Below are 16,134 nucleotides of genomic sequence, written 5' to 3' on the forward strand. Positions count from 1 at the left end.
TTGACCAGTTTATGGGAAAAGTATTCTTAAAATGCATTCAAAATTCGGAATCATTTGTAATATATAATTATTCACGGTATTTAGAAGTGCCCATGATAACAATATCGTGCATATTCATTACCGTGATATATCGCATTACCGAATACCGGCACAAGTCTATTCCCTAATAAATTTCCTCAGAGTGGTCTGTCTCGCTCTCCTCTTCCTGTGTTGTCTCTGCTGTGATACTGGGTAGAACGTGTCTGTTTATAGTTAGCCTTGCTCATCAAAGCTTAATTTCTGTTTTTGTAAGGCCAGTTGATGTGAAGTGATATGTTTAAAGAATTTATCTTCATTAGTCCTGCTGTCATATAAACAAAGATTTGTTTATGTTGTAAATGAATAGACTCCACTCTACATGTAACAGAGATTAGTTTATGTCTGTTTAAATGATAGATGATTTGTACTAGCAATGGGTTCAGCTTTCTCTGCTGCAGCTGGTCGTTTGCTTATGATCTGATTTTTATTTATTTATTTGTTTGTTTGTTTGCTGCATAAATCTGTCATTTATTGCATGTGGTTGTGGGTTCTCCCATGCACAAATTCATAGCAGTGTTTCCATTGGGCCTCATTTCTATGTTGTCCCTTCCCTTCAACAGAACATACACATAAAAACATTGGCTGATGACATGGTAAGGTGTCTTGTTTCTTTTATTTTGTGTGTCTTTCTTTATCTTTTTCTCATCTTCGCCACGACTCTCAGAGCATTGTTAAAGTGAAGTGATTGACAAAGAGAGATCAAAGACAAAAAAAGCAAAGCAAAACTTTTTTTTTTTTAAATCACCCTGTCATCGGGTCCGTCATAATCAATCAGTCTAAAGTTCACTCTGGGTCAGCAAGCTGGAGTTCAAGCAGACACATGGCAACTTGATGCAATCTTTCATGATAAGTTGCCAGACCTTGTTTTCATTTTGACTTTGGTCTCTCCTTGAACACTTGCATTTTACAACAGAGTGTGTTTTGATTCTTTTAATTAATTTATTTTGAATTCATCCATATATGCATGTTCCCTTTGTTTTCACTGACAGACTAACAGTGACTACTAGTGCATGGTCTGTTTTCACTCTCTCTGATCCAGTAACCCATGACTGGAATGCTGGCAGAAGTCGCTCACATCTCTTTCTAATTAGAAACCTTAAACACGTCATAGTCACATCTTGCTGTCTAATATAGTGCAGAATGCTGTCTGTGATATTGTTTCTGTATTCATTATGACTGTAAAGTGAATATTAACAAGTGGAAAGATGACACAGGTAATATCCCCTCATGCTTTTAAAAGTACAGCTTGGAAAGGTAAAGTAACAAGGGAGCAGGTAAGTCAAATGTCAAGCTATGAACTTTAAACCACATTTTAAAACTTTATGATAAGTAACCAAACTGTTTTGTATTAACTTAAAAAGACCCCTGTGAAATTGTAATTGTTTTGCGGTTTTTTGTCCATGTGTATTCTCTTTAAGGCCATTTATTTGCTTGTATACTCTTGAATGTTGAAAATTCACACTACTTTTAAAAAATAAATGGTTTTGGGAAGATTTTTTAAAAACGTTTTTGACAGTTTATGTTCAGCAAGGTTGCAATTATTTGATCAAAAATACAATAAAACAGTAATATTGTGAAATATTATTACAATTTAAAATGACTGTTTCCTATTTTAATACATTTTAAAATGTAATTTATTCCTGACTGTGATGCCAAGCTGAATTTTCATCCTTCAGAAATCATTCTAATATGCTAATTTGTTGCTCAAGAAACATTACTTATTATTATCAATGTTGAAAACAGTTGTGCTGCTTAATATTTTTGTGTGATGAATGAAATGTAAAAGAACAGCATTTGCAACAATTTAAATTTTTACTGTCACTTTTGATCAATTTAATGCATCCTTTCTGAATAAAAGTATTATTTTTTTACTCATGTTGCAGTTCACATTTTTATCTAATCAAATATTATCAAATGAGAATGTCCTTTCCCCTGCAAAAAATGGACAAACCCTTTAATATGCCTCTCCTAAACATCCTGTCTTAGTAAGAAATACATAAACAGAGGTATTTCACAGGGTCATAAATGTTAAACAGTTTTTTTCCCTTGCATTTCCACTGTCAGATATATGTGCTGTTTATATGTTCTGACATATGCACCAGTTATTTACTTCACTTTAACTCAACTCTCTTTCCAGCGTGACAGAATCACTAGTTTTCGAAAGCAAGGCATGAAGAAGGAGAAGCCTCTTATCCAGCACCCCACAGACCCTATCTCCACCCAGACTGAGCTGCCTGCGCCCCAGCCGCTCTTCGATGAGAGCTCCATGAACCTGTCAGAGAAAGAGATCATGGATTTGTTTGAGAAGATGATGGTAAGTTTGTTTTCACACCCTGGGATCTGCACTGTGCTCCAGGCACTGTATGACCTCAGACGCCCTTTTTCACTGATACATATCAAAGCATGGAGCTCATGTTAAGGATGTCAATTAGGCCATCAGAATCAGACTTCTTTGGGACTTTTCGCCTCTTGCACACAGAGTTTAGCAAGGATTTCGCTTAAGTTATTTAAAAAGGTTAGTTACCTTTTTTATTTAATAAAGTGTGCTAAATTGTACTTCTTGTCCGCAATTTTGTAGTAGGCTATTTTTTGTTTTAGTCAGTTGTATAATGGTCTGTTTCATACCTGGGATTGAAACCAAAGATCTGTGGTGACCCATCGCCGCCATTTGTTTCCTGATGTTTCTGTATCGAAGTCACGTTTCTGATGCATAGATCGTCAAAGACACTTTATCTTTCCGCATCTCTCTTCTGCTGTCAATCACGAGAGGAGAATGGGACTTGAGAGCTTTGCGCTCTCCACCGACAGGTTACATTAACTGAGCGTTGGCTAGACTTGTCACTTGTTCGTTTTCCCCTCTGGGAGAGAGAATATACATTAGCTACCAAGCTTTTATATGCATGACTCTTCTCGCTAATTCTGTCATTAAGTGTGATATGTTGACAGCTGTCAATAGAGCATCCGCCACATCGGATAGAACAAGCTACTGTTACGGACGGAGAAGCAGCGTATGATTGTCTAAACAGTTTTATTGTACTTGCGGTTAGGGCTGAATGCAGTCTTCACCCTACCTGTGAAGTTCCCACTCTGTTTATCTGTACATATACACACACACTCCCTTCAATCCCCAAGAAACCAAAACCGACAGGGCTGGTGCATACACTGGCCTCAATTGAACTCACGGTTGTTTTGGCCTAGACAAGTTAAATAACAAAATCTGGCTGCAGAACAATGGAATGATTATTTCCAAGACAAGAAAAGTGTTTGCTTTGTATTAGTTTTTTTGGGTCAGAGCTCTCCCCAACCTGTGTCTGTCACAGCAGAGTCTGTCTGTGATGCTTTTTTATTTATTTTTTTACCGTTTCTGTGGATTTATTGTCTGTAGATCTGAAACTCTGCCAATTTCGCAGCACCTGAGCAAAACTGATCTTCAGTGCCCATTTTATGTACTCTAAACTGCCTTCCAGGCTCCACAGTGAGTTGTACACCTCATTAGGCTGATAGCATACACATTGATAATTGACCTGTACTTGCGTCAAAGGGCGAAAGATTACTGGACTCCCCACCAGCAAAATTCTTTGACAGATTTTTCAAAAGAGGCAGCATTTATGTGGGGAAATGGATTGCTTACCATCTGTGTGGTGAACAATAGCTCTGTTTTGTTCTGTGTGGTGCTTGCAATGGCATTCTATTGATATTTGTTATTTTATTGATGTTTTTTAATCTGAATAAAAAAAAGAGACAAATTAAAATTAAATTACAGATGCTTGATATAATATGGTTTGAAGGGCAATTCGATTTTTTTTTATATCAAAGACATTTAGTAAAAGTGAACGTAACAAAAAATAACATGCATGAATTACATTACCTTCAAAGGTTTGCGGTTAGTAAGATTTAAAAAAAAAAAATTTTTTTTTTGAAAAGTTATGCTCAACAAGGCTGCATTTATTTGATTGAAATACAATGAAACAGTAATATTCTGAAATATTATTACAATTTAAAATAACTCTTCTAAATTAAAATAAATTTTAAAATGCAGTTTATTACTGTTATAGCAAAACCAGTCAGCGGCCATTACTCCAGTCTTCAGTCAGTGTCACATGATCCTTCAGAAATCATTCTTGTTTTTGAACAAAAAAGAATCATTCTTGTCTTGTTATTGTTTTCAATGTTGAAAATGGTTGTGCTGCTTAATTTATTTAAAAAAATTTTTGTGGAAGGCATGTTCCTTCTTTCCTTCACTAATAGAAAGATTAAAAGAATAACATTCATTTGAAATAAATATATATATATATATTTATTTATTTCAAACACACCAAGCCGACTTCGAAGAACTAGTGGCAATGAAAGTCGATGGTTTTGTCACGTTAATGTTGTGTACACATAAATTCATATTAAAATTTAAAATTAAGGGATTTTAGTGTTTTTGCATCTAGATGAATTGGCCGTAGCCTTAAAAAAATGTCATGTGGTGCGACCATGATTTATATTAAAATTAAATAATTTCCTTAACATGCTTAACATTTTTTAAAATGCTCTCAGTAATAAAGTGTTTATAAACAAAGTATTTGCATTTAATTTGAGTTTTTGTAAATAATGATCTCTTATTTTTGTTCTATAATTTCAGAGTTGCCTTCTTAAATGTAGTTAACAGACTTATTTTTCCTGTAAATTGCATAAAACTGATAAAAATGTTTTAAAAATACCATTCACTTAAGCATACTGTAGCAGTGATTCATATTTCAACCACAGAAATTAGATATTTTATTTTTAATTTAATACAGTTATTGCTATTATTGGTCGCACCACATGATGAGTGGTCGCTCCAAATGAAACAAAGATGTTATATCATTAAAAAATCTATATAAAGAGACATGTGTGAAAAGTGCAGCATGTGGCATTAACTGCAGGCATTATTAGCCCCAGTTATTTCTGTACTTTGCCCAATATTGGCTGCTCAATTGACCCTTTCGCTGGGAGTTTGATTAACAGGCAGTCTGACATATTATAACGCCAAATCCGTCATTTTTGTCCAACAAACAAACCAGACAGGGAGAGTAGATTAACGTCGGTGGACTTGAACTTGAAAAATGGTGTGTACTGACATCTTTCCACGGTTGAAAAAAGATACCTTCTGATGTTCATTCATGTTTATTTCGTGCTATGAATAGTAAAGATGAAGAGATGATCAGTTCATGTGCCGCTTGAACTGAGGCGCTACAGCGATCTGTCACAACACGTTAAAGAGCCACAATACGGTATTTGTTGTTTGAATTTCTTTAAAAAAAAATGACAAAATTTGAACACTAAGACTTTATTTCATAATAAAAGTAACCAGCTCTGTCTTGTCTGTCAGCTCATTGTCAGTGTCCTCTTTGCTCCGTGATGTATTTTTCAATGCGTGAGAACATGATGTATGGTATAAAAGTGCCATGGTTTGTTGGACGTAGCAACAGTAACTAAGGGCGGCAGGTCTTTGCGAAAGGTCAGTTTAGAGTAGGGGGAGGTTGCTGGCTCAGGTTCTGAGATAACAACATGAACATCTTTCTTATAGTAGAAAATGACATCTGGAGTTTGTGCTAGAGTGCAGGGTCAGAATTAACATGCTGCCTATGGTGAGCGTTTATTTTACTTTGCTTGGCAGTGGAATCTGGCAGAATAGATTTAAATAGTTATTAATAAATAAATAATAAATTACTAATAAATGCATAATTACCAAACTAAAATTACATGCTCTGAATTTTTTTTTTTTTGTTAAAGTGAGTTCATTCATGGGATAGGTCCTTCATATATATGGCATCTTTTTTATGCATTTAAACCAATTTTTAACTGAAAAAATGCAATCGGACAGAAAATGTAGACGTCACGTGATTGACCCATATATATATATATATATATATATATGACCGTGAAATACGATCGGGAGTCTGCACAGGGTGCTTATTTTGAAATTGACATGATTTTTTGAATTTTATTTTGTATTTGCTGTGCGGTTTGGACGCGGCGTCCGTCAAAAATAGACTAGGCGCCTATCTTTAGCGAAGCGCGGAGAGCCGCTTCTGGGACGCTTTTGAAACGTGCCGCGCCGCGTCCGGTGTAAACACAAGCATTGACTAGAATGACCGCGATCAGTTCCGGTAGCCGCGTCGGAGCCGTAACGCGCCGCAGACGTGTGCAGTGTAAATCAGGGGTGAGACAGAACTGTTAACGACGACAGCGAACAAGAGGGAGAATGTGAGCACTGTGTGCTCAGGCGCTGCCACTCTCAGCGCCGTCAAAATAAAAGTCAGACGCGCCGTCAAAATAAAAGTCCCGCCTCGAACGCATCGGCTAAACAGGAAAACTTATCGGCTGATTTAATTAAATCATAGCGTTTGTGAATTCACAATTATGCTTAATTATGATTTTTAAACAGGCTTAATATATCATGCAGCCTTGGAAAACAGTCTAATAATGTTTTATGGATTCTCGTCCGTGAAATGCGACACTTCCGGTATTTTGCCGGTTAGTCGACGCAGGCAATATGAAGTCGATGATTTTTAAAAATCGAATAGTTGAATAGAATTGACGAATCGCGACAGCCCTAATGCCGATATTTAAAAAATATCCAAATATCGGCCGATATATCGGTCGACCACTATTGCAGAGCAAGTACCATTTTTATTTATTTATTTATTTTTATAATGTGACGGTAGAACACATAGCCAAACAGCATCTCCTGGTGTCTAATTTTGCCTTCACGCTTAGTTTCTATTAATGTTATTGTATTTAGGCAGATAGCGTGTCTTTCTTTAAAGCTTTAAAATGTAAGCCCTATGCCTATTTTCCACTGTTTTCTAAAGTATTGTGCTAGTGACCACGTGGCCTGGTCATATGTAGAACTGAGTCATACAGCACAATTTCTGTAATCAATCACCTCGCATTCTCTGACATGGTGGGCTATAATCAGTTTGATTTGTTCATTTGTTTCAAATGTTTGCACTAATCTTACACCCGCCAGAGACTCTTGGCCCTCCATATTTTCTTGTTGCATTAGTAACTGCCTGTCACTCACATAACCTCTCAATTGCTGTTTTTGTTCTCAAGATAGCGGAACATTAAACCTGGGCTTCAATTTGCTGCTTGACAAGCCAGGCAGGTTTACAGGCCTGAAACATGTTGCACGGAGCAGAATTGGCTTTTTTTTTTGTATTGAAAACATAATAATCATCATGAAGCAATTGAGGGAAAAATGCTTTGGTCTTCCAGCCGCCATTGACATTGAGATTATAGATCAGCTAGTCAGTTGGTCTCCATATAGAAAAGACTCATGAGCCGCAAAACAAAACCACATTCAGCCTAATATGTGAAGCTGTGGGAGATCTTTCATACTCGCGTTTCCCTCCTGCAAGCTCATGGTGCACATAGGAATCGATTCACATCATCAGTGTTAAGGCTAAATTTGAAGTTGTTCTTCAATATACAAACTTGAAGTATTGACCGAATGCAAATAAATGAGCCCTCCCCAAACACACTTTAATGCTGGTGGGCAGATCTCTGAGATTGCAGTGCAGCGCATGGCTCTGTGCAAGAAAAATAAGGGTGCACTAATGTGGTCAGTCATCAAAGGGCTCTGGTAAACACAGGAGCTCTTTGACAAATGAAAGCCCCAGCTCTTTGATGAAGGGGGTTAGTGGCCGTGGCACTAAGCATATGATATTCTCGACTTAATGCGTGCATGAAGAGAGAGAGCCAGTGTCGCTGTCCTTGCCATTGTGTGTGCATGTGCGCAGCTGGACTCAAGGCCTGATAAAAATGCACAGCAGTAAATCCTTTCATGAGCTGGGTGACGGCGTGTTAAGACACGGGTGAGGGCTCTTAACGCGCCTCTCGTGCTGAGAAACAGCACTGGCAGGATGTGACATGCCAGCTCCTCCGGTTTGCATCATCATTCAGTCAACCACAGCTATTCCTCCAGCACCATTAACATTCAGATGGAGAGAGATGCGCCTAGTCTGGAGAAGGACTCTGAGATTGATGAGGTCAGACCGTTACCCCTGCAGTTGCAATCACGCGCCCCCAACTGCTCTTCATCCTCCCTCTCCAAACTGTACTTGGGGAGCATTTGGTCAGCACACTCAGATGCCATTTCTCCAGTTTTGGGGACTTTTGCCTTCTGTTGCATGTACTTCAGTTATTTAGTAAATGCGCTAGATGCACTTAAATATCAGTGGCAGCATAATTGTGACAATCCTGTTGTCTTCCAGATGGATGGAGAAATAGCTTCTCCTTCAACTTTTGGCTTTGTATACGCTGCTGGACTCTCAAAAGTACATTTGGCTTATTTTGATGTATGTCACTTTGATTGATAAGTGCTCTTCCGGCTGTCCTTACAACCCTAAGCGGATTGCTTCTATTTTAGAGAATTCCTCAGAAGCCCACCACAAAATAACCCAATTGACCAAGATCAAACATGAAAAATTATGCCTTTTTTCCTCTGGGAAACTTGGCCACTCTACACAACAATTTAAAGTAAGAGATAGATCTACTGATTCCCATTTCCCTGGCACTCCTCCTCTGTGCCCTTGGGAGATCAGACTTGCTTGTCGTACACATTGTATCAGGGACGCGGGAAGTAGGGCGCTGCAGCACCCCCTGTTTTCACATGGTTGCAAATGCAACGCCAAGTTTGTTCATTTAAATTTATTCAGTTTTAGCATTTAATAATTTATTTGTAATGATCTCTGAAATGTAAATTGTAAGTGGGCTATAATAAACCCATGTTTATCTTTATAAACATGATTAATTTTACTTGTGATGTTTTCTATATGGGATGATTAGCCTAATCCTCATGAACACCTGGCGCGTGGTATCAGACATGAACTATACAGAATGCGAACAAGATTAACTTTAATACAAGGAGATAATGGCGCAAAAGCGAATTTCAGATTTTTTTTTTTAAATGCCCATCCCAGCAAAAACTTTCCAAAATCGGCATCCAAACAACACCAGCCCCAGCACGAGCACCGACGTAAGTGAACCAGCCCCCCCCTCCCTTTCACCCAACACGGACACACACAGCACCCCCAACCGAAAACATCTTCCCGAGCATTGTATTGTCTTATTTTTAATGGTCTGTATTGGTAGTATTATTGTTCCTGTGGATGACTTTACAAAGTTTCCTCGCCACTGATTAATAGAGTTTCAAGTTGGAGTATGAAGTAACCGTTCTCAAACTGTAGCTGAAGAGGAGAAAGGCACTTATTTATACCTTTGCCTCAGTGGATTCGGCTGTTTCCATAAAAGGAATCAATTATGCCAGCCCTGGCCTTTGATTGAATAATTCCAAGCTTTGAGGACATAATTAATTCTGATGGGTAAATCATACTGGAGAGCGGGAACTGGATTAAGGAGCAAATGAAGATACCACATCAACAGGGCACACTGATTCATTAAAGGCCTTGTTTTACATGAGGAGAGAGGATAGAGACAGTAGCTTGATGTAAAACTTGAAATGTTCATCTTTGAAAAGATGTCCTTCGCTTTATCACCAATTCAGTGAATGTGCTGTTAGCCAGATGTAGCAAACGCACAGAGTAACAATTTTCAAAAGTGGCTTTTTTTTAAGTGGTACCTTCAATTAAAAAAATAAAGCTTGATGAATAGATGTGCAAGTAGCTTCGAAATCACCAACCCTCACCCTTTCCTCCTTAAGTCATTGTTTGTCATTTAAGGTTTTCTTCTTTGCGGACACCCACACACTCACAGGGCTCGAATGCATAAAACACACAGCCCCTTTTCTCTTCACCAGAGGGCAGCATGGCTCCATAGCAATGCAGCTTGGGTGTATCTCAGGAGAAAGACTCTTGTGTGCATTCAACATCTCCTTGACTTGTCATGGAATTGATAAACATATATCAAGGATTCATTACTCTATCTAACCTTGACTCTGTAGGACAGTGTCCTTACTGTGGTCATGAATGTGCAGTGAGAACAATTTTCAGAGTTTATTTCCAAAAAAGAAAAAAAATGTTATGTTATATTGAAATATTTTAAATTAAATTGTTATATTTAATAAAATTGTAATAATATATATTAAATGTATTTTTGTTTGTTTCTACAGGAGGACATGAACCTGAATGAAGAGCGTAAGGCCCCCCTGCGAGGGAAGGACCTGAGCACTAAACGGGAGATGGTGGTCCAGTACATTTCTGCAACAGCCAAATCTGTAAGTGCGCCACAAAACACAGGGTGGCCGGTCTTAGAAAGAGAGAAACAGACAGAGGAGAGAGTGGGGATGAACCACATGACGAGACACTATGGAATAATGAGCTTAACCTGATCTGCTTTCTGCCTTTCTTGCTAAAGCCCCAAATCTTTGATTGCTGCCTCCTTTTTATTATTTATTCTTATTTATTTATTTTGTATTTTTTTCTCCTCTCACATTTTTTTCCCTGGGTGCTTATCAGGCTGCTTTTGTTGTATTGCACTTTCCAAACACTTCATATTGCCGGGGATCAAGTTTTCATTAGAATTTGGTACGCATCACTGTCTCTGCTCGGTAAGCTGAAACATGGCTCTTTCATCACTGCAGATGAATAAAGGCTAGAACGCCACCGCCTCACGGGGTAATCCAAGGCTTTTGGGGCGAATTCTCTTCATTCCCTTTATGAAGTAGGTCCAGCCGAGGTTAGACTCCATGTAAACCCCACGATCCCCTTCACCCACTCCACTGCTGGCTCCTCTGGCTGGCCTTCAGCATCCGTTTTCATTAGCTTTCCTCCCGGCTATGATAATTAATCAGCATTATTAATAATGATGATAATCAGAGATGATTAAATTTTGCAGCAGGCTCATTGACAGCCCTGCGAGCCTGGCATGTATTGTGAAATATGATTCACATATTAGTATTGTAGTCTCAAAGCAGGAAGGAGGAGGGGGTTCCTGTCTCTCTGCACCCCTGTAGCCCCCTCAGCACCACCAGAGGCACTCACCAGCAGCATGTCACTGTGGAAGCTATACACAGCGCTCTGACAAGCAAGGAGGAGGTTTGGAACGTGTGCTCTGCATTCTAAGGAAGAGATGTGCTTTTATGTGATAAGAGATGTTTACCACAGGCACAACACACATTTCCCTGTAATGCTCAACTCTAGCACCCAGAGATCTCCTCCTCCTCTTTGAAACATTCAGCTCAAGCTACTAACCAAGCTGCATACCATATCTGCATACTGCCGATTTTGTGGGAGTAGTGCAAATATTCAGCCTTTTTCAAATTATATTACTGTTTCTTTTTATAATATCGTTGAATATGACAGATTTAATGTATTTAACTTTAAGCCAGTGCTATTATAGGTGGGGAAAAGTCTTCTCTGATTATTTATAAAGTGCCCTTGTCTTTTATGATTTTTGATATTTATCGATCAAATAGCATTTATGGCTCTTTCTGGTGACGAACATTGGCAATCAATATGAAATAGTATATGTATCCATTTACTTCTGTAATGTGACATTTTTTCTGAGTGAAATGGAAAAGAAAAAGCAGTAGGATTGCCTCTATCCATCTGAATTTTTTTTTGCATCATAAAAACTGGTTGGAGGGGAGAGATTGAAAAATTGGTGATGTTAAGAATTAAATTTGAGAAATGTTATTCAGGGTTCCCATAGTCATTCAAATACAATTATACTATAATTTTTTTTTTCCAGGCCTGAAAGTTTTATATATATTTTTTTGAATAAAGATGGGAAATTTTGGTAGTGATTTTGTTTTCTAGCTGTACTCAGCTCTACAATGTTTCATTGACAATAATTTGCCCTTCTATTGCTAAAAAAACATTATTCAGAAAGCACAGAAAAATATTGGACATTAGTTTAAATTAGACTTTGGACATTAGTTTAAAATGAACATTAGATTTAAACCCTGGTTATTTTGCTAAAAGATTACAATCACAACATTTTTGTTTATTTTAGTTATTTTTTAAACCTATAGCATATGTATTGAGAAAATAAATAGGTCGATTTTGATTCCATGTTGATTTTTATGTTTTAAAATTTCACAGCTGTCAGAAGCATGAGATGGCAGGATCTTTTTTGCTACAAGTGTTTTTTCACTTGACTACTGTAAATAAAACCGTCATATTCTGTTTTCCTCCCAGAGATCACTCTCGGAATCATTGTGCGAATGCACTTTCTTTGTATGTCGAGTAGCTACCAAGGGTGTTTTCGAGTTGCGAATTTCACGGACTAATGCTTACACGCACACACTGACACTCGTCCAGAGAAAGTCACTCCTGTGCTGTCCGTCTCAGACTGCACTGGGTCAGTGTCCTCTCTTTGGTTGGCGAGTGGGAGTAATTAAGTGGTGGTCTGGCGTTAGAGGAGGCCCTTGGTCTTTGCTTGAGCCACTGCAGGTGTAATTTAGCAGGGTTGAACGGGGCCAAGAGTAGACAGCACGGAGATGGCCTCTGCACACCTCCGCATTAATAACCCAAACCCATCTAAATAAAAGAAGGGAGAGCGGAGTCCATCCATCCCACTTAATCTGCTGCTATCTCCCCGAGTGTGCCAATCTGCCTACAGTAGATTGTGTTTCAGCACACAGCTTTACAGAGCAAATATTAGTGGGAAAACAAACCCATCCGATCCACTCCTGTCGCAGCCTGCCTTCTTGCCTGTCTGTGTGCGGCAGACTCCCACAGCTCCTGCCTTGCAGGAGGGCAGAGTGATGAAATAAAAGAAGGATGGAAGAATAGAGAAGTTTCACACCAGCGATGTCTGTCTTCTTTGATAGCTCAGATATTATTGCTTGCTTGACAGAAACTTGCAGCTCCCATGGTTAACAGCTCCTTTTATTATTTACAGCTAACACCTCTTTCCTTGCAACACATTTGTGCATGCTTTCATTATATTATGTGATCACACCTTTTTTGTTTGTTCACACTGAACATTTTTGAATAGCTATTTGCCAAAAAAAGTAATATGTAAAATGCATATTTATCATTATCATTAAGTCCTTTGCATGGCTTTTTTTTTTTGTTTTTTTTTGTTTTTTTTTGAGAAACAAGCATTTTCTTCTTGGAGGCATCCACTTGAGTCCTTCCGCATGCAAAACTAAGAGCCCTCATCACACTTTACAGAGGGTATCAGTAGGATACTTTTAAATGACTGCCTCCACAAACTATAATGTCTTTTTAAGGTAAAGTGCCTTTGTATTTAAATACTCAAATACATACAAAATAAATATTTAAATACATGGTCCTCACAGAAACGTGTTATTGTTTAAAAAAATAAGTAAAAAATTAATTTTAATTAGTACTTCACGCATGAAGCTGTTTGACATGACATAAATATTTACATAATTTCACAAAATAATAGCTGTATTTTTTCCTGTGATCTGTGTAATCAGCCTTTGCTTGTGGAGGTGGCACACAATATTAAGAATCCAGGGTGTGTAGCTTTTAAATTAATCATGTATTTATTTTGTTTTGTGGAATATGTAAATATGATGTTATTAAATGTTATTTATGTTATTTATTATTATTATTATTTAAATGTATTTATCTTATTTGTAAGAGTTTCATTTTCATGTCCTTTTTAAAATGCTAAATATCATTTAAATATCAAATATCAATATAATTTTCCAGGGAGTATGTAACCTGAGCATAACTGTAAGCCACATGCAGTGAAAACTAGGGCTGGGTATCGTTCAAAAATTTTCGATATCGATACCGATACCTTGACTTCGATACCGGTTCCTGAACGATACTTTTTTCGATACCAATTTTATGAAATCTATTTGAACAAGATTACATTATCTAAAAAAAAAACTTTGGTTTTATTTTTCAGCTTGTTGATGTTTATACAGACTCAAAGCCACTGCACAAAGGAACAAAATGTAACAAACAAAAAATCAGTGCAAATAGTTTTAAAGCTCAAATAGTCTTCAGTTTACACATCTGTTAGGCTACATTTACACTAGTTAGTGTTTGTTTTAAAACGCATAGCTCAGACAGAATCATGATTTCTATTTATTTTCCACTGATATACTGATGATTTCCCTTCACTATTAATATAATAGACCTAATATTACCACCCAAGCAAACAAAAATATTTCTTAATCAGTGGAAACCGATACAGTGTTTTCTATCGCAGTACCACGAGAGCTAAAGAGAGCAGACTGCTCCGTGCGCTTTCGAATCGCTCTCGCGGATGTCAAACACTGATCGATCTGCGCCTTACTGACGTTGATGAGATTAACCCCTTAGGTATCGAAATTTGGTACCGAACGATGAGACGTTTTTCGATACTCGATGGTATCGAGGCAATTCGGTCGGTGCCTAAAAAGTATCGAACTCGATACCCAGCCCTAGTGAAAACCAATGTTGCCTTGATGCTCTGCAGATGTCCTTGACCGTTAGCTTTTCATGAAATGCTTTCTCTCTTTTTCAGTCTCTGACAGGTGTGTCATTGTCCTCACGAGTGCCAAAGCATGCCTACAACTAACACAGTCATTTCCCTCTCGCTCTGTCAGTGTCATGAAAAGCTTTGACTTTGCTTTACTGTTTCGCTCTTAAATTAAATGATTTATATAAGGAACAGAATGTGTCTAGGCAGGGTCTTTGAGGGGGAAGGAAAAGATTTCTTACCCAGGATAGTCACCTGAACATTGTCAATACTGTGGTATTACAGAGATTTTGAAATGGAATGGAAACTTAATTACAGCACAAGTTGTCGTAATCGTTTATGACAGTTTTTGAGCGATGATCTGATCCTGTCTTGGATACAGGAGCTAATAAATAAATGACTAAATTAGTAGATTTGTATCACGGAGCATTTGATGGCCATGAGAAGAGCTGGAACGAGGATATAAATACCCGTCTCTTGATATGATGACATTTCTTCAGAAGGTTGTTTACAGGAGCTACTTCATAATAGAGCTTCTTCATAATTAGCATATTACATGACTGCCTAATTCTGCATTACAACAGTTTCCATCATCTGGTTTAAGTTTTCATTTTTTTTCCCACTCTCCATGCTCCTCAGGAATTGACAGCATTAAAGGCAGAGTAAGTGATTTCTGGTAGCCAGTGTTGATATTTGAAATCACCAAAACAAACACGCCCCTACCCCAAAAGGGTCTTGCCCCTATTTTGATAGCTCCGCCCCACATATACGTACGCAACCCAGGCAACGATTAGTTCTGTGAAACAAAGCAAAACCAATGTTGCACTGTGTCTACGAACGTGAGCGGCGCGGCGCAACAAATCCCCGACAGAGAACTGCTGCCGGGTTCTATTTATGACTTGCTGACTAGGGCTGAACGATTTTGGAAAATACCGTATTGGCCCGAATATAAGATGACCCCCCCTTTTTCCAGATGTACCTTTTGGAAAAAGGCTTTTTAAAAACCAAATCTTGTTTTTTTTCTCAGTAAAACACATTTTGTCTTCAATTATTTTCATATTGCATATTTTTCCTATTTTAATTTTTGTTTTGAAAGTATGGTAAAAACTGGTCAAATGTACCAACAATCACATTTAAAAAATATACACTTATAACTCTTTTTTTAGCAGACAAAGCATTTAATATGTGTGTAAGATATGTGAAGTTTAGTATCGGGTGAGAGCTTGTGTTATTCACAGAACATTGGTGTAAGTGAAAAATTGATATTCTGCATCATTTTCCGGTGATGATATTTTTATAAGAAATTCTTAAAAAACTTGCAGAAATACTCGCCACAAGCAGCGTGTGATTCATGCATGATAAGGAACAGTATGGGGCGTGGCTAAACCCCGCAGCCACCATCTGATTGGACCACGACCTGTGGGCTGGACCAAAGGTCAGCGACTTCATCTATGGCTTTTCTCTTTGCTTTCACAAACCGATCCATCTCCCATTCTAATTACGTCCTTTGGCTGTTTACTGTTTTATTTCTTTTCTTTTTCTGCTGATGGCCCGCGCTCGACTTGAAGCAGCGCTGCTTAGACCGATGGGTGTATGTCATCAAAGTACTGAGAGAGCTATAAGAGAGCGTGGACGTCTCCTTATGCTTTCTCTCGCTGTACTTTGATGTCAAAGGCT

The 16,134-nt window shown here is 38.0% G+C and overlaps 1 protein-coding gene across 1 annotated transcript in view; it reads left to right on the forward strand.

The window, feature by feature from the left end:
- The window catches only part of LOC107724831 (protein diaphanous homolog 2-like), a 471,924-nt gene that overhangs the window by 24,523 nt on the left and 431,267 nt on the right, over window positions 1-16,134 (forward strand). The window contains exons 4-6 of the mRNA XM_016533907.1: window positions 639-671; window positions 2,216-2,392; window positions 10,181-10,285. Of these exons, the coding sequence (XP_016389393.1) occupies window positions 639-671; window positions 2,216-2,392; window positions 10,181-10,285 (315 nt within the window). The remainder of the gene's footprint in view (window positions 1-638; window positions 672-2,215; window positions 2,393-10,180; window positions 10,286-16,134) is intronic.

The sequence above is a fragment of the Sinocyclocheilus rhinocerous genome, unplaced genomic scaffold, assembly GCF_001515625.1.
Source record: "Sinocyclocheilus rhinocerous isolate Xijiao unplaced genomic scaffold, SAMN03320098_v1.1 scaffold1687, whole genome shotgun sequence".
NCBI classification, from domain to species: domain Eukaryota; kingdom Metazoa; phylum Chordata; class Actinopteri; order Cypriniformes; family Cyprinidae; genus Sinocyclocheilus; species Sinocyclocheilus rhinocerous.